We start from the raw sequence: 26,626 nt of genomic DNA on the forward strand, positions 1-26,626 counted from the left end.
GGAACAGGACTTCTACAATGGCAAACGGGTGTGGAAGGCTGTGGTCCAACGCCATTAAAAATTTGTTTTGTTTTGTTAATCCTCACCCGAGGATATTTTATTCTATTTATTTATTTTTTTTTAAAAAGACAGAGTAGAAGGGAGGAAGTGGAAGCAGAGGGGGGGCGGGAGAGAAACATCGATGTGAGAGACACATTAATTGCTTGCCTCCCACACACACTCCAACCGGGCTGGGATCAAACTGGAAACCCAGGTACGTGCCCTTGATTGGGAATCAAACCCACAACACTTCAGTGCGTGGGCCAACACTTTAACCACTGAGAAACACCGGCCAGGGCCAAGGGCATTTTTGCTGGCTATAAGTGGGGTCTCTGGAATTATTTTGAGAGAGAAGATGAGAGAGAGAGGAAAAAACACACAATGATTTGTTGATCCACCATCGTTTGCTTTTTTTTTTTTTAACCGTTTGTACTCCAGAGCGTCTATAGACGCAAGCGGCAGACCTTTTTTAATTAAATTCAAAATATCGTGGCAGTTAATTGGTTAATTTAAAAAAATATGTTTTTATTGATTTTTAGAGAGAGAGGAAGGGAGAGGGATAAAGAGAAACATCTATGAGACAGAAACATCAATTGACTGCCTCCTGCACGTCCCCTACTGGGAATCAAATCAGGGACCTCTTGGTTCATGGGTCAATGCTCAACCACTGAGCCACACTGGCCGGGTGAGGCTATGTTATTTTATTGATTCTGAGAGAGAGAGAGAGAGAGAGAGAGAGAGAGAGAGAGAGAGAGATCAACTGGTTGCCTTTGGTACCCTCTCCACCCAGGGATTGAACCCTCTCCACCCAGGGATTGAAACCTAGGAATTGAACCCACAACCTTTTTGATGTATGAAATAATGGTCCAATCAACTGAGCCACCGGGCCAGGGCACACACAGTTCTTAAAGTTGAAGGTGTTTATGCTGGAGATGAAACTGAATTCTACCTAGACACGAGATGTGGTCATGTGGATAAGGCAGAGAACAACACAGTGACTCCTGGTGGCAAACCGAACAGAACCAGAGCAGCCTGGGACAGGAACTCATGCTCATGCAAACAGTGGCATGGCTAGAGCCAAGTCCCAAAGTAACCTTCCTGCTAAGGTCATTGGACACAGAATCCATGTAATGCTGTAACCCTCAGGGATTTAAATGTATTTAAAAGTAAATAAATAAAAGTGAATTTGTTCTCTTGTTTTAAAAAAAATGGAATCAATAGCTATTTAAAATAAGGTGAATTCAATGTAAATGTACTTAATGCTACTGAACTGTACACTTAAAATGAAGATGGCAAATTTTATGATATATATATATTAAATACAATTAAATTTTTTTTAAGTGAAGAAAAAAATTAAAAGTAGATCAATTAAGAATGAGTGGTCCAATGTGCAAAACTGTAGAGATTCTCAGCCCTAGGCTAACAGGAGTTGGGGGGTAGATGATGCAAAGAACTACATAGAAAAGCCGAGACTGGTTCATCTGACCCCAATCAATCAGTAGCTGAAATGGGACTAATGTGGTCTCGGTCAGCTGACACCATTTAGGACTTGGAGAACCATAGGCTTCAATGTAGTGATTTGGGTATCGTCTCCAGGCTGGACCCCTTTCCCCCAGGTCAGGCTTCTGTGTGGATGCTCCTGGAACTTGAGAATACGGGCTCCAGAACCCGGTGGTCTGCGTGAGAAGTAGGCCTAGCTCGCAACCCCTGGCTGTGTGATTTGGGGGAGTACTAAGCTCTCTGTGCACAGTTTCCTCATCTGTAGAATAAGGATAATAACAGAACCTACTTCATAGAGTTATCGTGAAGATTAATAAAGTTAACTATGTTAAACCGTCAGTGCCGAAAACATAGAGATAAACTCCAGTTATTATTTTTCTTGTTTGAGATGAAAATATTTAGCATGTAACTACAATTAAGAATAACTTATTAAAGCTACGTAACACGGTTCAAACTTTGCAATACTACTTTCTCAGATTATAACATTTCTGAGTGGGTTTAAAAAGAAAGTTGAAAGCTTAGGAAAATAGCACAGTAAATCTCATATAGCTTGTCTTGACTAAGTTAAAAGTTGAAAATGTCAGCATAATTCAATAGATTCCCTTTCTATGTCAGTTACAAAAGACAAGGTAATCATTCTCATCATGATACAAAGGCAAGTAAAGCCTCAATTCACAGCATCAATGAGACAGAAACACTGATCACCGCATTCAGTCTCTCATACTCACACTAGAGTTGGCGAAAATTGAATTTGAATTGGCTGCAGAATATCCTGCATTAGTCAAGTCATCATTGCTCTGCAAAGGCACAAATTCAACAGAGATTACTTTAACTTCAGAGAAGAAACAAAAAAATTACATCTGCGACGTGCTAAGTATTACTTACAGATTTATTACTAGGTCCATGCAGAAAATAGTTCAATGCTTGTGGGTCTCTAGAAAACAATGAAAAAGGGGAAAGCAACCATAAATATGTTACCTAGACTTAAGATTCTTTTTCCCAGGGTAAAACAAAAATGACATAATAGCCTGAGTAAAATTATCTCCCTATTTTAATTCAAGTTCATTAGTAGTTTTTTGTTTTACTTTTTATTTATTTATTTATTAATGTTGTTCTAGTTCCTATTACCATTCCTGGGACTTGTTAGAAAATAAATTTAATAAACATAAATAAAGCATTACTTAAGTTTGATCCCTATCAACCCGAGTCTCTTTACTTGTTAATCCATACTGTGATGATTAATTTTTACTTTAAAAACCCATCTGGTTTTAATATGCTTATTAGGTTGTTTTAGTAGAGGAAACCTCACACAATTGATTCACTCTGATTTTGGAACGAGCATCTTACCCAATAAGATCAAGGAGACACGAGTCATCATCATCATCCATGACAACTATAAGAAAAGGAATAAAAAAAACACTGTTTCAGTGAAGTGGATTAAAGCCAGTAGCATCCATGCTACCTAAAAATATACTATATACTTTCCTAGATAAATAACAGTACTTCAAGTGAGTTCTTCCTCTAATTGCTGATTACTAATGGGATTTTGTTTTTGTGTGTGTGTGATCATTCAAGAGATAAAGTATTCAATTTAAATAGTTTTTATTGAACACAAACCCTTAACTTACAAGTCAAAAAGGAATCTGGACAAATCAAAGATAGTTGGCAGCAACCCCTCACGCAGATTCCCCAAAGGGACTGTAAACCATCAACAGCAACTTCCTCAAAATGTATCATGAACAAGGGGAGAACGAGTATTTTTGTTTTACAAAAAGATCTCATGGATACAGAAGTCTTTGAATTTTGTGACTGGACGTTTCCAAACATGGTGAGCAATCTGGATTTCTTGCCACATTTGAGCTATCTTTAGGAAAACAGAAAAGCCGGCTCTCCCTCCTTTTTGAGACAGAAGAGACACCATGTCCAGGCAGCACTGCCTCAGGCTTTGCCCCGAAGGTCCCAGGTTCCTCCCTCGGCAGCAACACTGCCAACTGTTCGATTCCAAACAATCTATATCCCAACACTATAAAATCTCAACCCCAATTCCCCCAGCTCCAGGCCCAGAACTCCCTCCCTCCCAGCCGTCGGCAGCATCTGCTCGGCCAGCACAGTGACTGTGTTCTGGCTCAAACAATAACAACCCACAAATTCCAAGAGCAGTTCTCCCCCTTTCTCCTCCCTCCCCCCAGATCCTGAGATGCGGGAAACTTACACTAGTGATCCGACACCTGGCAACACTGCTTCACACCCATTTCGAGCCATGCGTGGAATAACTTACATCACGGAATGCCAAGGCCAAGAGTTCTGGAGCGGTTGGAAAGGGCAGTGTGTGAACGGCAGTTGGACAGAGGAATGAAGTCCTGAAGAGATGCCCAGAAAAGGGACACGCCCGAAGAAGGCAGAGGGATCATTTCTACTTAATGTTTTTTTTTCTCCCTTAAAACTGCCATCTCCTCTCCGCTTCCACCAAACTGCCCATCCTATCAGTCGCAGGCCAAACAAATAGAAAACCGACTCCTGCCACACGGAAGGACACTTGCTTTCCTCAGGAAGGGTCTGGAGGGTAAGTACCCCGGTGTGGGACTGCCCCTTGGTGGATGAATTTGTTCAGTTGCTGAGTGATCCGGGAGATTACAATCCATTTGAGTGAAACTTCAGGGGAGAGGAGATGATGTGTAAGACAGGAGGAAGAGTTTATCAAAAGGTAACCTCCATGGCTTAAACTGTAAAAGGGGCAGCTGGTAAGTGAAATTTGCTCTTAGGACTACGATGAGGTACTCAAGGGCATGCTAGAATGACTTTTCTAACATAACGTGACTTTTGAGGAGTGAAAATAGCCCAGGAAGGAAAAACAGGAAAACTGTTATTAAATAGATTATGTAGAAATCCTCGTGAAGGGCTTCCCCTAATCTGATATTTATTATGGTAGAATTGCATTGGCCAGACATCACAATCACATGAATTAATTAAACCTATAAAGTGGATATTACTTCTTTATTTCAACATGACCGTTTACTTTAATCCTCACCCGAGGATATCTTTTTCATTGATTTTTTAGAGAGAGGGGAAGGGAGGATGCGGAGAGAAGAGAGAGAAACATGGACTGGTTGCCTCCCGCATGTGCCCAGACAGGGGCTGGGAATCGAACCCGCAACCCTTGGGTCTGTGGGGCTGATACTCTAATGACTGAACCAAACCAGCCAGGGCAACATGACCATTTACTGAGAGATTCACTGTACTCTGTAAATTTATTTATTTTTAAATATATTTGTATTGATTTTTAGAGAGAGAGGGATAGCGAGATAGAGACCTCGATGAGAGGGAAGCATCATCAATCAGCTGCCTCCTGCATGCCCCCTTCTGGGGATTGAGCCTGCAACCCAGGCACATTACCTGACCTGGAATCGAACCAGTGACCTCTTGGTTCATGGGTCAACGCTCAACCACTGAGCCACACCGGCTGAGCTGTAAATTTATTTTTAAGTGTTTAACAGTCTCTGGAACAAACTAATTAATAAAAATGTAAGATAATCTAAAAAAAGACCCCACGACACTTTTACAACTATCCCAGCTTCTCTCACTACGTTACACATGTTACTAGTTCCTCTAGAACCATGGTCGGCAAACTGCGGCTCGCGAGTGTGGCTCTTTGGCCCCTTGCGTGTGGCTCTTCCACAAAATACTACGCCCTGGACGAGTCTATTTTGAAGAAGTGGCATTAGAAGAAGTTTAAGTTTAAAAAATTTGGCTCTCAAAAGAAATTTCAATCGTTGTACTGTTGATATTTGGCTCTGTTGACTAATGAGTTTGCCAACCACTGCTCTAGAAGACGAGGTGCCCAAGGGCTAACGAACTGAGAAAGGAAGCCAGCGCCACTGGGACTTTCAAACATAGAGGACACTTGCTACCCCAAAGTTCAAAGTGACAAGCTACTCCGTGAGTAGCCCAAACAGAAACAACTTTACAAGAGTGGATGCAGTTAAAAGCCATGTGCATCTTCCCCGACCAAACCGCACAGGCGCTCAAACACTTGACAGAATACTTCCAGGGGCATCCGCCCGAGTCAGTGGCATCGGTCCCACCAGAGAGACCTACCCCTTTTGCCCCCCTGGGTAGAACTCCATGAGCCTTTATACTCGGGGCACCCTGAGAATTCTACTTTTTAAAGGGCCACACTCATTTCTGACTTTAAACAGTTCCAAATTAAAGGAGGTGAACCTTACTCCCTATCGCCAGCTCTACACAGTGACAAAAGACAGCCCTGGTACAGCTTAACCCAGTCGTTCTTTCCCTCCGGAAAGGAAAGCTGTACGTCTGACTATGATCCTAAAGTGGGAAGACAATCTGGGGATCAGAATCGTACTCAAAAGTGAAGAGCTCAGTTTTCCTTGGAAAGGTTGTCCCTTGACTTCTGCACTCAAAGGCTCTTTTCTCATTGAAGTAACAACCCTGGAACACCAGATGGGCCTCTAGCAACAGGTGCATTTTACAAGGCTGCATGACATGTAAGTCCCCTCTAAAGGGAGATCCCTAGATCAGTGGTTTAAAACCACTTCTTGGCCGAGGCACATTCCCCTCAGTACCAGCAGGGCACAACAACAGAATCTGTCATGGACAGAAGGGGGCTGTAGCTCCCTGACAGCAGGCACCCCAAGAGTTCAGAGATCACTGCCCCAGATAGCTGACTACTACTCTTAAAAAATGAAAGCTTATATTTAAAATTGCTCTGAATGGAGTCAACAACACTTTGAATAATACCTTTAATCAAGAGAACACAGTGTAGCCTGGCCAGTGTGGCTCAGTGATTGAGTATCAAGCTATGAACCAGGAGGTCACTGTTTGATTCCTGGTCAGGGCACATGCCCGGGTTGTGGGCTCGATCCCCAGTGTGGGAATGTGCAGGAGGCAGCTGATCAATGATTTTCTCTCATCATTGATGTTTCTATCTCTCTCTCCCTCTCCCTCCCTCTCTGAAATCAATCTATATATATCTCTCTATATATAGATATAAAAGGCTAATATGCAAAGTGTCCCCTTGGGAGTTTGACCAGGAGAACGGGAGTTTGATCGCTTGTTATGACGTGTGCTGACCACCAGGGGGCGGCATGGAACATGGTGGGCGACTAGCAGCTGCGGCAGGGTGCTGAGGGGGCGAGGGAAGGAGGAGGCAGGGAGGCGGGGAACCTGATAAGCCCTGATCGCAGGCCAGGTCTAGGGACCCTACCCATGCACAAATTTCGTGCACTGGGCCTCTAGTAAAAACATATTTAAAAAGAGAGAGAACACAGTGTAACCACTTGGTCTTTCCCACCAAACACCAAACACAAAACAAAACAGTGTAAAAGTGACATTTCAAATCAGGGGAAAATGTTAGCCATATAGAGAAAAGAAGGTGGGTCCGTAACTCTTATCTTAACAAAAGTAAATTCCAGGTGAATCTAAGAGTTAAATGTGGTGCGAGTGGGGGAAGAGAACCTTTAAGTACTAGACTAACACATGGGAGAAATTGGTTTTTATAACCTTGGAGTGGGGGAAGTCTAAGTATGTCACAAGGCAAAGAAGTCATAAAAGAAAAGACTTAGCAAATTTGATGACATAAAATTTTTAAAATTTTGCATGATGTAAGAAAAATCATAAATAAAACCAGATAAATAAATAAATACATGTATAATAATAAAAGCATAATATGCTAATTAGACTGGATAGCCGAATGACCTTCCGGATGTCCTTCCAGACAACCTTCCAGATGAAGCCGGGGCTTCGAGGGCTGAGCCCCTTGCACAAATTTCATGCGTCGGGCCTCTAGTAAATAAATAAAGCCAGACTAAAACACCCAAAAGTGGGAAATATACCTCCAACTCATATCACAAAGGGCTCTTCTCCCTGACACATAGAGTGGCTATAAATAAGAAAAAAAGAAAAAGAAAAAGAAATCAGCTACCCTGCAGAAAATCAAGGAGTATGAATAATTAATTCATAAAAAAAGACAGGTAGCCCCTAAATATATAAAAATAATCAACTTCACTTAGAATAAGGGAAGTATGTAGTAGTCCCCCCTTATCCATGATTTCACTTGCCCAAGGTCAACCTCAGTCCAAAAATATTAAATGGAAAATCCCCAAAATAAACAATTCGTAAGTTTGAAATGTACGCTGTTCTTTGTAGCATGATGAAATCTCTCGCTGTCCTGCTCAGTCCCACTAGGGATGTGAATCATCCCTTTGTCCAGCGTCCCCAAGCATATATTTCCTGCCTGTTAGTCACTTAGTAGCTGTCTTGGTTATCAGATTGGCTGTCATAGTATTGCAGTGCTTGTGTTCAAGTCACCCTCTTCCACTTAATAATGGTCTCAAAGCACAAGAGTAGTGATGCTGGGCATGCCAAAGAGAAGCTGTAACGTCTATCTATACTAATAATAGAGGAATATGCAAATTGTCCGGGACACCGACACAGTAACAGTAACAACAGAACAGGAGGCTGCAGGGGTGACAAGGCTGGCAGGGGGGTTAGTGAGGGATGAATGAACAGCAGGCTGCGTGCAGCGACCAGGTCGGCAGGGGGGAAGTTGGGGGCGACCAGGCTGGTGGGGCGGGGGGGGGGGGGAATTGGGGGCAATCAGGCCAGCAGGCAGAGGTGGTTAGGGGTGATCAGGCTGGCAGGGGGGCAGTTAGGGGTGACCAGGCCGGTGGGTGGGGGGCAGTTAGGAGCGACCAGGCCGGCGGGGGGGGGGGGGCGCAGCTGGGGGCGACCAGGCCAGCAGGCAGAGGCGGTTAGGGGTGATCAGGCTGGCAGGGGGGGCAGTTAGGGGCAATCAGGCAGGCAGGCAGGTGAGCAGTTAGGAGCCAGCGGTCCCGGATTGTGAGAGGGATGTCCTGGATTGGAGAGGATGCAGGCTGGGCTGAGGGGACCCGACCCCCCCATGCACGAATTTCATGCACCAGGCCTCTAGTATATGTATAGGAAAAAACACAGTATCTACAGGGTTCAGTAACCATCCATGGATTCAGGCATGGGAGGGGTGATTGGGGATGTATCCCCTGTGGATAAATGGGGGACATATGTAAATTAACATTATACTGAGATGCCATTTCCTGTCAGGTAGCAAAGATGAAGTTAGGTTAAGAACTATGCTGGTCAGGAAGTAGGGAAACAGGTATTAGTATAACTTGGTAGTGAGAGTGTAAACCCATTACTCCAGAGAAGCAAGTTAGCAATATCTTTCAAAATTTTAGGTGCACACATCGTTTCACTCGGCAAAGCTATTTCTTTGTTAGTCCTACAAATACTCTTGCACATGTGGATGTGTATAAGACTATCCAGTGCTCAACCTTGGTGTAAGACTGTCATAGCAAATGCTTTTGTTCTCTTTTATATACGCTTCTCTGTTCTGTTTTTTCTTCCAAAAACACAACCTAGGGAAAATGATTAATAAGTTAAAACTTTACACTTAGCCAATTCGCTCAGTGGTTAGAGCGTCGGCCTGCAGACTGAAGGTTTGCAGGTCCATTTTAGTCAAGGTCACGTACCTCGATCCCCACACTGGTCAGGGCATATGCAGGAGGCAACCAGTTTATGTGTCTTGCATTGATGTTTCTTTCTCTCTGTAACTCCCCCTCCCTTTCATTCTAAAAAAATCAATGGAAAAAAATATCCTCAGGTGAGGATTAACAACAACAAAATTTAAAAAAAATACCAGCAAGAATCAATAGGCTATTTTATCAACATAGAAAAAAACTACTGACATTTGCTTTATTTGTATTAATTTAGTATAGCATCAGTACATGCCAAAATTTTCCAAACATTTACAAATTTACCTTTAAAAGTTATTAAAGTTATGCCAGAAGGGTTACTAAACTTATAGGGTGATCACTTCGTAAGTTATATAAATGACAAATCACTATAATGTATACCTGAAACTAATATAATATTGTATGTCAACTGTAATTGAAAAAAACAAAGATGCTAGGTTACAGAGGGACCGTTGAGAAACTTCATTTAAGCAGTCATGAGCTGTGGAATGGCTGCCTTCTCCAGAACCACGTGTTCTCTGCCTGAGTTACTGAAGGTATAATGAGCTGTAATAACTTTTATTTTTATCTACATAATTACCATTTCCAGTGCTGCTCATTCCTTTGAGTATATCCAGATTTTCATTTGGTATCATTTTCCTTCTCATGAAGGGTTTCCTTTAATATTTCTGTACTGCAGATGTACTGGCGATGAATTTTTTCTGCTTTTATATATCTAAAGTGTTTATTTTGCCTTCATTTTTCAAATCTTTACCCAAGGATATGTTTTCATTGATTTTTTTTAGAGAAAGGAAGGGAGAGAGAGAGGGAAACATCGATGTGAGAGAGAAACATCGACTAGTTGCCTCCCATCTGCACCCAAATGGGATGGAACCTGCAACCTAGGTATGTGCCCTGACCATAATGGAACCCACAACTTTTTGGTGTATGGGACACCACTCCAATCAACTGAAGCACCCGGTCAGGGCTGCCTTCATTTTCTTGTTGTTAATCCTCACCGAAGATATTTTTCCGTTAATTTTTAGAGAGAATGGAAGGGAGGGGGAGAGACAGAAAGAAATATTGATCATTTGGTTACTTTCTGTGCGTTCCAACCAGGTCCAGGAATCAAGCCTGCAACCAGATTCATGCCCTTGATCAGAATCAAACCCAGGACCCTTCAGTTCATGGGCTGACACACTCTATTCACTGAGCCAAACTAGCGAGGGCAGGGCTGCCTTCATTTTTGAAATGTATTTTCCTTGGGCATACAGTTCTAGATTGAGTTTTTTTCTTTTCTTTCAGTTCGTAAAACTATTGCCACACTGTTTTTTGCTTGCATTATTTCCAAAGAGAAGTTTGCTGTTATTCTTATATTTGTCCCTTTGTACATAATAGGTCTCTCCCCTCCTCGATGCTGTAAAGAGTTTTCTCTTTATCACTAGTTTTAAGCAATTTTATTATGATATGTCTTGGCATCGTTTTCTTCATGCTTTTTGTGCTTGGGATTCATTAAACTTCCAGGATCTGTAAGCTTATAGTTTTTCTCCAATTAGAACAAATCCAGCCATTACTTCAAATATTTTGTGTCCTCCTTTGGGGACCCCAATTACATGTATATAATTAGGTGCTTGAATTTGTTCAATGGCACAGTGATGCTTCTCTCCCCCCCCCCCACCACCACCCCCCAACCCCCCCGCAGTCCTTTTATCTCTTAGGCTTTCATTTAGAAGTTTCCATCACTGTGTCTTCAAATGCACTAATCTTTTCTTCTGCTGTGTCTAATTTGCTATTAATCCCATCCAACGTATTTTTATTTTCAAACATTGTAGTTTTCATCTCTAGAAGTTGGGTGTTTGTTTGTTTTTTAATCCTCACCCAAGGGTTCCCTTTTTATTGATTTCCAGAGAAAGTGGAAGGGAGGGAGGGGAGAGAGAGAGAGAGAAAGAGAGGGAGAGAGAGAAACATGAGAGAGACACATTGATTGTCTCCCACACAACTGGGGCTGGGGATTGAACCTGCAACCCAGGCACAAGCCCTTGACTGGGAATCGATGCACAGGCTGATGCTCTAATCACTGAGCACACTGGCCAGGGCAGAAGTTGGGTCTTCTAAATATCTTCCATAACTTTACTTAATATATTAAATCTTTCCTCCACCTTCTTAAACTTATGCAAAATAGTAATAACATTTTAATGTTCTTCTCTACTAATTCTATCATTTGTATACTTTCTGGGTTTGTTTCTATTGACTGATTTTCCCCTCTTCATTATGGGTAGTATTTTCCTGTTTCACTGCATGTCTGGTAATTTTTGATTGGATGACAGACACTGTTAATATTACATTATTGAGTTCTAGATATTTTTGTATCCCTGGAGATATTTTTGAACTTTGTCTAGGACACAGTTAAGTTACTTATAAACAATTTGATTCTCTTGAGGCTTGCTTTTAAACTTTGTCTATCTTTAGGCTACTTTTGCCCTATACTGAGGCAATACCCTTTTGAGTAGTTCACATGAAATGAAGTACTACTTTTATTAATTTTTACACTCTTCCCTGCCCTGTGTGAGCTCCAATTTTGTTTTCTCTAATCCTCTGGTTCTTTCCCAGGACTTGGGTAGTTTCCCCGCAGACATGCACTCATCAGCTATCAGATGAAGACTCGAGGGAGACACTGAAATCTCCAGGTTCTTCTCTCTGTATAGCTCTCTCTGATCTTTAGTGGGTAAAAAGAATATTCGTTATTCATTTAGCACACATTTAGCACCCACTGTGTGCCAGGTACTATGTTAAGGGCTAATATCAAATGAGTACAATGTCCTGGGAGTTTTAGCCTCTTTCACCTCCCAGCTACATCAGCTCAACTCAGGAAGATTACTAGACTCCATCTGGATTCCCCTTCCCTGTGCTGTGGCTGGAAACTCTCTCCAGACAGTAAGCTGGGGCAATTATAGGGATTACCTCATTTGTTTTCCATTTCTCAGGAGTCACAGTCCAGAGCTGCCTAATATCCAATGTCTAAACACCATTGTTTTATATATTTTATAAAATTCAGTGTCTCTTACTCCATCTTACTCCATTTTTTTAAAAAAAATATTTTTTATTGATTTCAGAAAGGAAGGGAGAGAGAGTTAGACACATCAATGGTGGGAGAGAATCATTGATCGGCTGTTTCCTGCACATCCCCCACTGGGGACGGAACCCACAACCTGGGCGTGTGCCCTGACCGGGAATCGAACCGGGACCTTCTGGTTCATAGGTCAATGCCCAACCACTGAGCCACGCCTGGCCGGACCATCTTACTCCATTTTTAAGGTTAAAAATAAATCACTCTGGGAAGTAAGAAGAGTTTATATGAGTTCATTAGCATGGATTAAAGGATCAAGTATCCTGAAAGAGGAAGGAAAGGAGAAAGGAAAGACAGTTCTGTCCCACGCCTCTTGTTTTCTACCCTGAAGAATAGCTTAGGGAATGGGGAAAGCTGCTTTTAAAATTTTTTTTATCCTTACCTGAGGATATTTTTCCCATTGATTTTTTAAGAAAGAGTAGAGGGGAGAGAGGAGGCTGGGAGAGAGACACATTGATTGGTTGCCTCCTGCAATGCTCCCCAGGGATTGAGCCTACAACCATGCAAAAGCTGCTCCTTTAATTTCTATCTATATATACACTGAGTGACTGAGTGGCCAGATTATTATGATCTCTGAACACATAATAATCTGGCCACTCAGTGTGTGTGTGTGTGTGTGTGTGTGTGTGTGTGTGTGTGTGTGTTTGTATGTTAGAGGCCCGGTGCATGAAATCATGCATGGGTGGGGTCCGGCCAGCCTGGCCAGGGGGAGGGGACATGGGCGGTTGGCCGGCCTGCCTGCTGGTCGAACTCCTGGTAGAGGGGACAATTTGCATATTAGCCTTTTATTATATAGGATATACACTGAGTGGCCAGATTATTATGCATTCAGAGATCATAGTAATCTGGCCACTCAGTGTATAAAAGCCTAAGCAACTATTATGGCCAATCGACTGAACGACCGGTTGACCGGTTGCTATGATGTGCACTGACCACCAGGGGGCAGATCTTCAACGCAGGAGCTGCTCTCTGGTGGTCAGTGCACTCCCACAGAGGGAGTGCCACTCAGCCAAAAGCCAGACTCACAGCTGGTGAACGCAGCTGCGGCAGCAGTGGGAGCCTCTCCCGCCTCCCCGGCAGTGCTACCAAGCTATGGTGGCGACAGGCACAGTGGGGCCAGGATGAGCGGGAGTGGCCCAGCACAGGGGCCCCGGCTCAGGCTCCTCCCCAGCCGCCTGCCACTTCGCGCACTGCTACATCCCCCAAGGAGTCCCAGATTGCGAGAGGGTGCAGGCCAGGCTGAGGCACCCCACCAGTGCACGAATCCGTGCACTGGGCCTCTAGTCTTTAATAAAGTTGTTTAATGGGTGGAAAGAATATTCATTATTCATTTAACAAACATTTAGCACCTATAATGTGATAAGGGCTGGGAATATCAAATTAGTATGACATAAAACGTAATAATAAATGTAATACCCTTAACATTTTTGTAGAATTGTAAAAGCAAGACTGAAAAGTGAATTACTGGTTTAAGCAAATAATTTTCCAATGAGTTATCATGATCAAAAAATTATGCTGTAAAATAGCCCCTTACCCAGGGCAAGTAACTGTTATGTCAATTAGGACATAAAATCTCTCATTTACTCCTTTTACTATATTCTTTTTTTTTTTAATCCTTTTACCATATTCTAATTGTTATGGGCTGGTAAATTTTGTAATTTTAAGACTGTGTGAAGCCTCTGGTATGGTTCCTGATCTTAAGGAACTCACTTTCTTTTGGAAGAGAGACATGTAAAATTCGTTACAATGCAATGTGAGAAGTGCTAGTTTCTGGCAGGGGTTCCCAAGATTCGTCAGGTGAAGTAACTGGGCATTTTTGTGAAATAATGACATTTTACTAGAAGAAACATGACTATATTTTCACAGTTGTACCCATTTGCAATAAAAGAAGTTGTCAAACTCAACATGATGGGCTCTGCATTTTTTAGTTATTATTCAACCAAGAACTTCATCCATTTTGTCACCAACTAGAGCCTTCTAGCAGCAAGAAAGCGAAGGTGGAAAACACTAAGAAACATTATTAGGAGAAAAATTTAGGAATTAAAAAATTCCTCATAGTCAGAAAAGACGAGCATTAATGTCGGCAGTATCAGACATTAGTTCAACTCATGAAATGCAGAATTTGAAGGCCTTTACGCTGCTTTATATCCTACTTAGAATGAGATGGAGTAGAAATAAACCTAATACATTAAGCAATCCAGCTGGATAAACAATGGAAAAGTGACCAACCTCAGGGGTGGGGAGAAGTCTGGCAAGGCTTTCCAGAGGAATAGGGACACGTGGGGGAGAGCACTCAATTTGAAAGTCAAAGGGCTTGTTTTGGATACTGACATTGTGATTATTGACAAGCTCCAATCTCTCAGGGCTCATTCTCCTATTCCTAAATGAAGTTAGTTGCCACATTAGTGATTTTTTTTAAAAATATGTTTTTATTGATTGAAGGGAGAGGGAGAGAGAAATAGAAACATCAATGATGAGAGAGACTCATTGACTGGCAGCCTCCTGCAAGCTCCCTAGTGGGGATGGAGCTCACAACCCGGGCATGTGCCCTGATCCCAGGACCAACTGTGACTTCCTAGTTCATGGGTCAATGCTCAACCACTGAGCCAAATGGGCTGGGTCACAGCAGTGATTATTTAAGCTTTGTTGCCTGGGGACCTAAGATTCTCCAAGGTGTACAAGAGATGTCTTGAAGGCCTAAAAGTTATTGGTAGAGGCACTCTGACATTCCCACTACTCCCCTTTAACTGAGTGACTCAACTCTTATTCAACTAGGAGGAAAAAGTTTGAAAACCATTTAATTTATCCAACTCCCAGAACTCAATGGTTTGTTGTGTGTTATGAAGGAATGACTATCAATGGTGGTCAATCTGAAAATGGAAATACAAGGATCCATATAAGTCAAGACATTCATGATTTTAGCAAGCTAGAGAATACAGTATTCCCACTTACCCATGGTTTTGCTTCCCAAGGTTTCAGTTACCCCTGGTCAACCTCAGCCCGAAAATATTAAATGGAAAATTCCAGAAATAAACAATTCACAAGTTTTAAACCGTGTACAGTTCTGAGTATCATGATGAAGTCTAGTGCTGTCCTGCTCCCTCTGGCCCATGACATGAATCATCCCTTTTTCCAAAGTATCCACACTATATTCACTATCTACCCATCAGTCACTTAGTAGCCTTTTGGTTATCAGATTGACTTGTGGTATTACAGTGCTTATATTCAAGTAACCCTTACTTCACTTAATAATGGCCCCAAAGCACAAGAGTAGTGATGCTGCAAATTCAGATATGCCAAAGAAAAGCCATAATGTGTATGTGTGTATAGGGGAAAAAAAGTATATTTAGGGTTCAGAATAATCCATGGTTTTAGACATCCACTCAGGGTCTTGGAACATATCCCCCTTGGATAAGAGGGGGATACTGTAATGATAAATATTGTCTGATGAATATATCAAACTTCTTTAAGATAAATTCCAGGGTGTGGGGTGGGTAGGAAGAGATTAACGAAAAAGCTTATATGCATACTAGTGGCCTGGTGCACAGATTTTTGCACATTGAAAGGAAATTAATTAGAAGAAATATTTTAATATCACTATTCGCCCTTTCTCTATAATAGAAGTGTCAACCAAATCCATGATCGACAATGACAGATCAAAACACACACGTGTGATTGGCACTAGTGAGAGCTTTATATGTATCGTGCATGCGCGAGTCAACATTTATTTTTAAATTGCCAGTGTGCGTCATATGTACCGGCCGGTCAGTCGGTAGGTGGGACGTACGTATGGTCAGTCACTTAGCCTTTTATATTATAGATATGCATAACCCATGGACACAGACAATAGTGCAGTGAAGGCCTGGGTGTGGGGGTTGTAGGGTGGAGGGAGGCAATGGGGAATAAAGGGGGGACATCTGTAATACTTTCAACAATAAAGATAAATTTAAAAAAAGATAAATTCCAGAGCAGTGTTAATGATCTTAAGTTTGTTGACTATAGAACCATTAACCATACAGTTTGAATGTTTCTCAAACTGGGGTCTGAGGAAATAGGCTTGGGTGGTTTGAGTTCTCAAGTTTGGAAAACAATAAGATTCTAAAATCATCCTGAAAAATTTCAGGGCTCATTAAAATCTGCTAAACTTGATTGCTGAAGGCCTCTCACAATCTCGAGACCCCATAAGAATCTACGGACAGACCTGTGTGTGCATGTGTCTGACGGAGGCCGGCCCTGGGGAAACACTTCCAGGCCACTCTGCTTCCTCCTCCTCTAATCCAACTGCCAATGTTGTGCGCCAGGCTAGGTGGAGGGGTGGGTCCCAGGTCTAAACCAGGAGGGCATCAAAAGAGACTGTTGCTGAGTTCCAAAAGTCTTTGCTGAATCTAGATTCAGACCTGTGGTGGTTCAATGAGATACCAAACTCTGAAATTAGCAAAGGCCTGTGGGCATTGGCAGATGCACTGAACTGTGCCCATTCACTCACACCGCCCAGCCAGTAGTGGGAAAGAGCTATGGGTATTAATTTCAACTCTGTTATTGTGGACTAAAAGACTGACTTCAAATATAAATAGACCATCATCTAGAAATTAAGAGTATAAGACAATATTATAGTGCTACCCTCAAAGCAGGAATCTTATCACATTCATCTTCATATTCCCAGCAAATAGCACATAAACAGTTGTAAGAAATACTGAATGACTTTCCAGGATTTAAATATAGGGCAGCTTCCCTGGCAGATTTGGCACAGTAATTACAGCGTCGGCCTGTAGACCAAAGGGTCTCAGGTTCAATTCCCGTCAAAGGTTCTCCAGCCCTGGTAGGGGCGCATGTAGGAGGGAACCAATCGATGTATCTCTCTCATATTGATGCTTCTCTCTCTCTCCCCTACTCCTCCCTCTCTTCCACTCTCTTTAGAAATCAATGGAGAAAATATCCTTGGGTGAGGATAAAAAATAAATATATATATCAACTGTACTGTATGCAAAGATTGTGTTCCTAAAGTCCTTGCATAATTAAAATGCACATAATTCTGATTAATCCTGACAAAGAAGGTTATAATTTCCTAAACTCCATGATCATTAAAATTTAATATATATATATGTATATACATACATATTTATTTATTTATTTATTTATTTATTTATTTATTTATTTCAGAGAGGAAGGGAGAGGGAAAGAGAGAGAGAGAAACATCAATGATGAGAGGGAATCATTGATCGGCTGGCTCCTGTATGCCCCACACTGGGGATCGAGCCTGCAACCCGGGCATGTGCCCTGACCTGGAATGGAACCATGACCTCCTGGTTCATAGGTCAATGCTCAACCACTGAGCCATGCTGGCCAAGCATCACTATTGAAATTTTACAATTTCTGATGAATTATAAGTATATTAAATTTTTTTATGTCTAAAAATTCTGTTAAAACTTTTTAGATGTAATAATGAAATTGGGATTTATTTTTTAAAAGGACTCTATCTTTTAGAGATCCATATTGAAACAGGTATAAATGAACTAACATAATATCTAGGATTTGCTTCAAAATAATATAGACTGGAGTTGGTTATACATTTTTTAATAACTGAAGAATTTTACTTTAAAAAATGTTTTTTTATTGATTTTAGAGAGAGGAAGGGAGAGGAAGAGTTAGAAACATCAATGATAAGAGAGAATCGTTGATCGGCTGCTTCCTGCATGCCCCAACCAGGGATCTAGCCTGACCTGTGACCTCCTAGTTCATGGGTCGATTCTCAACCACTGAGCCACACTGGCTGGGCATGGAGTTGGTTATTAAAAACATGGAAGCCCGTCTCCCCCACACCCTCCAGAGATTCTGATTCACTAAAAATCTGGGGCTCCTATGGGGTTTTCTCTCTGACCCCCTGAGGTTGGTCACTCTTTTCTCCCATGCTATAGTACACACTCAGGCAAATTTCAGGCCAACTGGGAACCTGTCCCAATTGCGGTGAGGTGGGACCTGCAAACATGGCCTCTGGTAAGCTCAGAAATACAAATTGAGGCTGTCAACTCTCCATACTCAGAGGAAGGGTTCAGATTCTCAGTAATCTAACTGAAGAAAAATGCTGGTTCATAGGCTGATGCTCAACCATTGAGCCACACCAGCCGGCTGTCACAATTACTTTATCCCTCATCCCCGACAGACACTCAGTTGTTTCCCTATCTTGCTATTGTGAATAATGCTGCAGTGACCATGGGGGTGCAGATATTTCTATGAGATAATGATTTCATTTCCTTTGATAGATATCTAGAAGTGGGATTGCTGGATCATATGGTAGCTTTATTCTTATCTTTTTGAGGAATCTCCAGACTATTTTCCTTAGTGGTTGTACCAATTTGCATCCCCTCCAACAGTGCACTAGAGTTCCATTTTGTCCTCATCTTCCCTTGCTATCTCAGGTATGAGGAAATATCTCATTGTGGTCAATGAATCTTCAAAAAAACCAAACTACGATTCCAGATCAGGGCACATGCCTGATTTGGGGCTCGATCCCCAGTAGGGGGTGTGCAGGAGGCAGCCAAATGATGTTTCTCTCTCTGCCCCTCCATCTCCTCTCTCTTTCTAAAATCAATAAAAAATATATTTTAAAAAATAAGAATAAGAAATGAAACTATCGTCCTTTCCAATATGCTGGCCACAAGATGGCAAGACCTATGACAGGATCAGGCACACCCAGGAAAGCGTGCTTATTCCCTTTTCCTTGAAACCTACTTCAGTTTTCCAAGGAAGCATGCTCATTTTGAGACCAGGTTATTCCTGTGGGAGAACAATTTAAAGTGAAAAATAAAGAATCCTATTTAAAACTCGAATGTACAATGGGCTACAGTTATTCCCCACTATTCCCCTATACTCTCTTCTAGCCAAACCGCCACTCTCCTGGCCCCCAAACCAATGCACACTTTCCCAGCCTCTGTCCTTGTCCAGGTGACAATGTTCTTAACTAAAACGCTCTTCTTCCTCTGTATCTACTGAAATCCCATCTATTATTCAAAACTTAGCTTGAATCCACCTCTGTGAATCCTCCCCTGACAGCCTTGCACGGTCTTTAGGATTCCCTTACCCAGAATTCTCAAAGCAACAAAATGTGTCTTTTCATAGTAGTCAGACACTGCTCTGTCGATTATCTTGTTACCTTATATCTTCTGTTCCCAACTAAAGCAGAGCTCAAATTTAAGTAAGAGCAGTATAGAGTGCCATGAGTACTGATGAGAGAGCAATTAATCCTCCCATCGCAGCAGCTTTTAGACTGTATGGTTTTTTGGCACCAGCGAACTGAAAATACTGGCCCATTATAATAGGCTTCAGCCTCCTTTTGTACCTCTGTCTACCCCACCCTCCTCGTAAGGAACCCTTGGCTCTTTGCTATTTTGACCATTAGATGGCCCCAAACCTTACCAGACCACTTATTCAATCCTTTGGCTCTGCACTTGCCCTTCTACTTAGGACACAGAAGACTTTCTACCCACCTCCAAGTGCTCAACTAACAGTGCCTAACTTATCTTTCCAGGCTTTGAGTAAAGCGATATTGCCTTTCTTTCTTTCTTTTTTATTAAAAAATATTTTAAATATATTTTTATTGATTTCAGAGAGGAAGGGAGAGGGAGAGAGATAGAGATGTAATAAATGACTATGCTAAATATTTGGGGGCTCCAAGGAATTATATTTACATTCAGTTTGTAAAACCCCTGTTTTAAGTAAGTTTATTAAATATTAAATAAATATTTATATCAATGAGAGAGAATCATTGATTGGCTGCCTCCTGCACACCCCTACTGGGGATCGAGCCCGAAACCCAGGCATGTGCCCTGACCAGGAATTGAACTGTGACCTCCTGCTTCATAGGTTAATGCTCAACCACTGAGCAACACAAACTGGTCTCTTTTTTTATTTTTTAAATCCCCAAGCAGAATTAGTTTTTCACTTACTTGTATTCATAGAGCATGTTTGACATGTTACTAGCATGACACATGTATGACAAAATTTTGTTTTTCTGACTCCCTAGTTAGCTTATAAATTCCATGAAAGCAGAATCAATTTCTTTCCAGCTTTGTGTTACCAGCATTTAGTACAATGCCTGATACAAACATGCCCAATCACTGAGTTTTACTCCATTGAATTATTTTCGTAAGATTTTGGTCTATAAGAGTAACTTTTTCCAGTGGTGATGTTAATTCCTTACCATTTAGTTTCCAAGAACATGCAGCTAGGCTACACTTGAGCACTTTTTCTCAACCATAAAGCACAGGACTTGGGATGCAGGGCTGGTAGTCCATCGTCCAGGATCCGCTGGCTTACGTTGGGCCCTTATGTGTCTAGCCACGCATTCCTGCTGTGCAGAAAAGCTATGAAAAGTCAACTGATTCTCCGTCTCTGCTCCAGATCAGACGGCTCAACTCTCTGAGGCCTAAGGAAATGTCATTGTTTAAGAACCTTTGGACAAAGATTGTGTATTCTTCCATGACAATCCATTTAATATTTAATAAACTTCCTTAAAACAGGGGTTTTACAAACTGAATGCAAATATAATTCCTTGGAGCCCCCAAATATTTAGCATAGTCATTTATTACATTAATAATAGTTGTGTTCATTAAAAGACTCAGAAGCAAGACTCTAAGTTAAAGAGTCTCTGGCATAGCCATGTATGGCGTTTTGAGGGGACCAACACTAGACCTTACAGAAAAGAAAAATCAACTCTATAAGACAGAAAAAAACAGATGCCCTGCCAAAATGTCTTTATAATTTTTTATTGTTTTATAAAAGACTGAACATTTTAATGACTATGGTAAACAATACACAAGATATGACTGAGAAATTATATAAAGTGCTGCTATTATGATTGCTATTAAATATTAAGTAAAATAAAATTAAAACTATCTTTGTGATAATTCATACTATTTCGGTACATAGGATAATATGTATTATCCTATGTGCAGTTACACTACTAAATTTCATTTATCTATCTATCTATCTATCTATCTATCTATTTTATTGTTTTGAGAGAGACATCAATTTGTTGTTCCACTTACTTATGCATTCATTGGTTGTTTCTTATATATGCCCTGACCGGGGATCAAACCCACAACCTTGCCGTATCAGGATGACACTTGAACCAACTGAGCTACCAGGCCAGGGCTACACTACTGAATTTTGATGAAAGAATTCTTGTATTATATTTCAAAATAAAAGGTGAATTTCTGCTTTAATCATGATTGACACATTTATTATTTTTACTAAAAATAATCAGTCAGTTAGAGAATCATCGTCCATGACAAGCAGACTCAGCAAAAGGAGGTAATGCCAACATTAAAGCTAACCACCCAAAGACAAACCTGGTTGTGTATCAATCAAACACATAAGCAAAAATTTTAGGAGTAAGAATCAAAAACTAGAAGAGCCCAAAGTAAGTCTTACTTGCATCCTCTCCATAAAAGCAGACTATCTGAATATTAAATAGAAGCTGCTCTAACACTATTTTGATTTCTAGTTTCATTCAGAAAAATATATCTTTTATTAAATGAAATGGAGATTTTATCTGTTGCTTGTGTTTTTCCTAATAGAAAGGAGATTACTTTTAGAAAAAATTTTAAATGAAGTAAAAGCAAAAATCCTACCAATGTAACTTTTCTTTACTTTTAAAAATGATGGATATTGTTGCACAACATCAGTCATAAGTAGTAAACAGAACTGCTGTTTGCATCACCATTCCCAAATTTCACTAAAATATAGTATGGTAATAATTAAGCTAATAAAATAAAAACCGCCTGAAATTTTTTTATATTTCCTCAAATATGATAGGACACCATTGCTCTCCGTTAGTGTAGTTTGTATGTCATTATCCTTATATATGGAACTGCTTTTAAAAATACTTTGAGCCCTGGCCCGTGTGGCTCAGTTGGTTGGAGCATCGCTGCGTGCACCAGCCAGAACACATACCTAGGTTGTAGGTTTGGTTCAGGCATGTACGGAAGGCAATTCTCTCTCTCTCTCTCCCTCCCCCTCTCTCCTTCCCTCTTTCCTTTTCTAAAACCAATTTTAAAAATACTTTGAAATGGCAGTAATTCTAAACAATATTTTTCTTTTACTAAGCATCAGTAATAGCAATCTGGTTAGAGTTATTATGCAAACTCTTGACTCTCATTGCTCTCTGTCAATGAGTAACATTCAAAATATGTTGGTTTTACAGCATGTTCCAAGAAAAACAAGCCGTATAAAAACAACTAACAATATTAACAAAGAAAATTCCATTTTACAAAGTTAATGTTTCCGAGGAAGAAAGCCGAGAATTCCCTTTTATAAAAGCAGATGCACAGAAAGATATGTGGACAAAATCAATTATTTAAGAAGGAGAAAATGAGAGGAACTTCTTGTAAGCTTAAAAATGATTACAGAAAGAATATGGACAAATATATATGTAGCATATTACTCCAAGCAAGATTTCACAGTTTCTACAAAAACTTTAAAGATGAGTTAATATCACCTTTCTAAACTCCATTTAAGAGACAGACTTCTATCTAGTGTGAAATCTTTTACAAACCCTAAGAAATACCATGTGGGCTGAAATTTACATTTATAGTTATTTCTATCAAAGACCATTAAGATGCTGAGTTTCAGTGAGAGAAGATGAAAAAGTTCTGGAAAAGAATGGTGGTGATGGTTGCACAACAATGTGAATGTACTTCATGCCACAAACTGTACTTAAAATGGATAGAATGGTAAATTTTATGTTATATGTATTTTAGCACAATAAAAAAAGAATAAACCATCCATGAATATTCTTACTAAAAAGATAAGACCATAAGGGCTTGTTTGAATATAACTATAGTTGACATTGAACAATGCAGGGGCTGGAGCTCTGACTCTCCATGCAGTCAAAAATCCACACATACCTTCTGACTCCCCCAAAACTTAAGCTGTTCCTCCGTATTTACAGGGGGTTGGTTCCAGGACTCCACCGTGGATACCGAAATTCATGGATGCTCAAATCCTTTACACAAAATAGCATAGAGCAATGTGTACAGTTGGCACTTTGTACTTGCGGACTCCCAACATTGGATGGAAAAAAAAGGGGGTGAAAGAAGTTGGGGCAGAATACCCCACAATCATTGACAGGCATCAGATGAGGCTATAGAAAGAAATTCCCAAAGAAGGAGGAGGGTCTTAACCCTTTGGATGTCTTTTGGCTCTCTGGTGAGGCCAATGGAACCTGTCTTGGAGGAATACTTCAAGATGGATAATACATGTAGGACTTAACGTTTTTTTAAAGTTATATATGTGATTCTTCATCAATGCATTATATACAAGATTTAGTGGTGAGTCTAGTAACTGCTATCATTTGGAAGATAGTAATCTTTCAAGATACCTGCAAATGTAACGTGAGAAAAATTATTTCCACTGGTAACAAATCCCCAGGCACTGTTAATACTACTATGGTTTGTGGCCTTCATTCATATATTTAGGAAATGATAAATTTTAATTGGAGTCTAGTGTAAGTAACATGCAATTTTTTTCATACCCAAGTTCATGGGTACTCCTCTCCCAATTCTATCTGCAGATCCTTTAGGGGTCTGTCATGGAGCCCTTACACTGTTGGGATCCAGGGCAGCTGTTCAACACATGAAATGAATAAACTCAATCCAGTAACAAACAACAGAATTCTAAACATCTGAATATAATCCACAAGATATTTTTATACTAGCTAAGCACACAATGGTCATTTCTATGCACTGTTTTGATGCACTTTTTTGCAATGCAAAGGAACTGAAGGTGCTGCCATGCACAGGTAGGTGGCAACATCTGCCGATTTTAACAGTGCAGAGAGGACACTCTTCAGTATCACCAGGTATCAAAGAATTCCCTGAGTGAGGAAGATCAAGTATGCTAATTTTCTGTAAGCTTAGTAGAGAGCAACAGAAATACAACTTTGGACCAGAGTAGGCACATTTTTTTTTTAATCCTCACCGAGGACTTACTTAGAGAGAGGAAGAAAAAGGGAAAGGGAGAGGGAGAGAGAGAAATATCGACTGGTTGCCTTCCACACACGCCCGACCAGGGATGGAACCTGAAACCCAGGTATGTGCCCTAGCCGGAAATCGAACCGGCAACCTTTCAGTGCACAGGATGACTCTCTACCAACTGAGCCACTCTCACTGAGCTACAAAGGCAAATTTCACCTGATAAACATGCAATAGTATTTTCTGGAAAACTTAGTCAAAATTCACATCTTCCTTCTCCCAAATATCCCATGTGGAAAACAGTCACAAATCATGTACTTTTCCACTTTTTACATTAATGCTAGGAATTTAATAGACATCTAAATGAACACCTTTTTCTATACTCCTGTGTTATCCTGCTATAGATTACTGAACCCTCATAAGAATCAAGTAACTTAAAACAGCCTCCAGTGGCCTAAAAATACTAGATTTCCTTTTCAAGGCCAACTCAGTATAATTAAAAATATATATTTTTTTAAACTTAAAACCACGTCATTTTGAAGGTGGTAGTTCCATGTGCCAGAACTGAATGGTGTTAGGGTAAACTGAATAACTGATTTAGAAAACTGTCCTATCTTCTGAGAAATTCATGCCTACAACACAGCCCTTTTCCTTGGGAAAGAGATAAAGACTTTTCATTTAGTTGATGGTTGACCCTATCTTATATCACTTCTGGGTCATTTAAAATAGGACAGACCCAGCTCGGCCAGTGTGGTTCAGTGGTTGAGCATCAATCCATGAACTAAGTCATGTTTCAATTCCTGCTCAGGGCACATGCCCGAGTTGTGGGCTCCATCCCTAGTAGGGGACGTGCAAGAGGCAGCCAATCAATGATTCTCTCTCATCACTGATATTTCTCTTTCTCTCTCCCTTCCTCCCTCTGAACCAATAAAAATATATTTAAAAATAAAATAAATTAGGACAGATCCATAGTTCCATTATCACCATTATTCAGTATCATCCTTTTGGACAAATTAGAATAATATTTTCTTTTTTTGTTTGTTTGTTGTTGGTGTTTAGAATATTTTCTTGCTTCATGGTGTCTTAATAATCTTTCCTTAAGAACACCTATTTCCCTCTCTAAAGACTTAAGTTCTTAGATTTTGCCTCAGTAAAATTATCTTCTATGGAGGTTTGTCATTATTTAACTTTTTCTTAAAGTTCTAATGATAGCTTGTAACTTCTGTTGATGCTGCTCTTAACAGTATCATAATTTTTCTTTAAGAAAGCACACTGAAGTATTGTTATAATTTATCATAATGATAACAAAAACTCGATTCAATGATTATTTATTGAAACTAGAAGCCCGATGCACGAAGATTCGTGCTAGAATGGGCTTCCTTTCCCTGGCTGCCAGCACCGCCTTTATACTCCAGCCCCTGAGCCGCCTCTTTCTGCTCCAGACCCGCTTTCCCACGCTGCCCAGAGGCCCTGAGAGACCAGGGGGGAAGGGGGGGGTGGGAGACCTGCGTTGTCACCATGGTGACAACGCAAGCATCCCACCCGCCCCCGGTTGCTCGGCACCTGTGTATGCAAATCAACCGCCATCTTTGTTGGGTTAATTTGCGTATCACTCCTGATTGGCTGATGGGCGTAGCGGAGGTATGGTCAATTTACATGTTTGTCTATTATTAGGTAAGATAAGCCTGTGCTGGAGGGGAAGTGTAAAGGATTAAAGAAACACAAAAGACCCACACAAGTAAATAACGTGTCCCAGCTCTCAAGTAGCTGATTATCTTATTGAAAAGGCAAGACACCTACATCTGAAATAATTTCCAATGTGCAAGAAAGCATTATTAATGTGCATAAAAATAAACATATGCTAGCAGGGATATTTACAATCATATTAACCACCTTTTACAATTAACTGATATACCAGGCACAGGAGGCAATGAAAACTGCAACAGCAGCTAACATTTCCTAAATGTCTTCCCTCTGCCAGGCCCTTCACATGGTTCTAATCCTTCTAACACACTCCTTCCTGCCAGGGGTATATCATTACCGCTGTTTTTATAAAGAATGTAAGACACTTGCCCAACACTGCGGACTTTGTGAGTAGTGAGACAGAGGTTTGATCTCAAGTCTCTAATTCCCAAGCCCTGCTGCTTCTCATCTCTGTGGGTGAAAACATGTAAATGTAATTCTGTGAATGTTTCCCACACCGAAAGATGGCAACTGAGAATCTTACAACACTTCCTCCCAGAGCAAAAAACCTCAATCCTCCATCAGTTAAAATTCTAAAAGTTTGATCAACTTATCACAAGACGTGTTTGCTGAGAAAAGTGAAGCATATTATTTAATTAATTAATTTTTTGTTAGTCCTCACCCAAGGATATTTTTTCCATTGATTTTTAGAGACAGTGGAAGGGAGGGAGGGAGAGTGGGAGAAAGAGAGAGAGATCAATGTGAGAGACACACATGGATTGGTTGCCTCCCCCACGCAC

General features: G+C 40.7%; 1 protein-coding gene across 3 annotated transcripts in view; it reads right to left on the reverse strand.

Moving 5' to 3' along the window:
* Positions 1–26,626, reverse strand: part of BICRAL (BICRA like chromatin remodeling complex associated protein) — an 82,224-nt gene that overhangs the window by 37,951 nt on the left and 17,647 nt on the right. Inside the window, exons 2-5 of one of the 3 annotated variants that reach the window (XM_079780867.1) lie at positions 20,372–20,518; positions 2,887–2,932; positions 2,425–2,473; positions 2,268–2,336 (exon numbers count right to left, since the gene is read on the reverse strand). In XM_079780867.1, the coding sequence (XP_079636993.1) occupies positions 2,268–2,336; positions 2,425–2,473; positions 2,887–2,927 (159 nt within the window). In that variant the 5' untranslated portion in view covers positions 2,928–2,932; positions 20,372–20,518. Of the gene's footprint in view, positions 1–2,267; positions 2,337–2,424; positions 2,474–2,886; positions 2,933–20,371; positions 21,710–26,626 lie in introns of those variants that run through there. The other 2 variants (XM_079780866.1, XM_079780865.1) reach the window with 2 other exon arrangements.

The sequence above is a fragment of the Cnephaeus nilssonii genome (genome assembly GCF_951640355.1).
Source record: "Cnephaeus nilssonii genome assembly, chromosome: 9".
NCBI lineage: Eukaryota > Metazoa > Chordata > Mammalia > Chiroptera > Vespertilionidae > Cnephaeus > Cnephaeus nilssonii.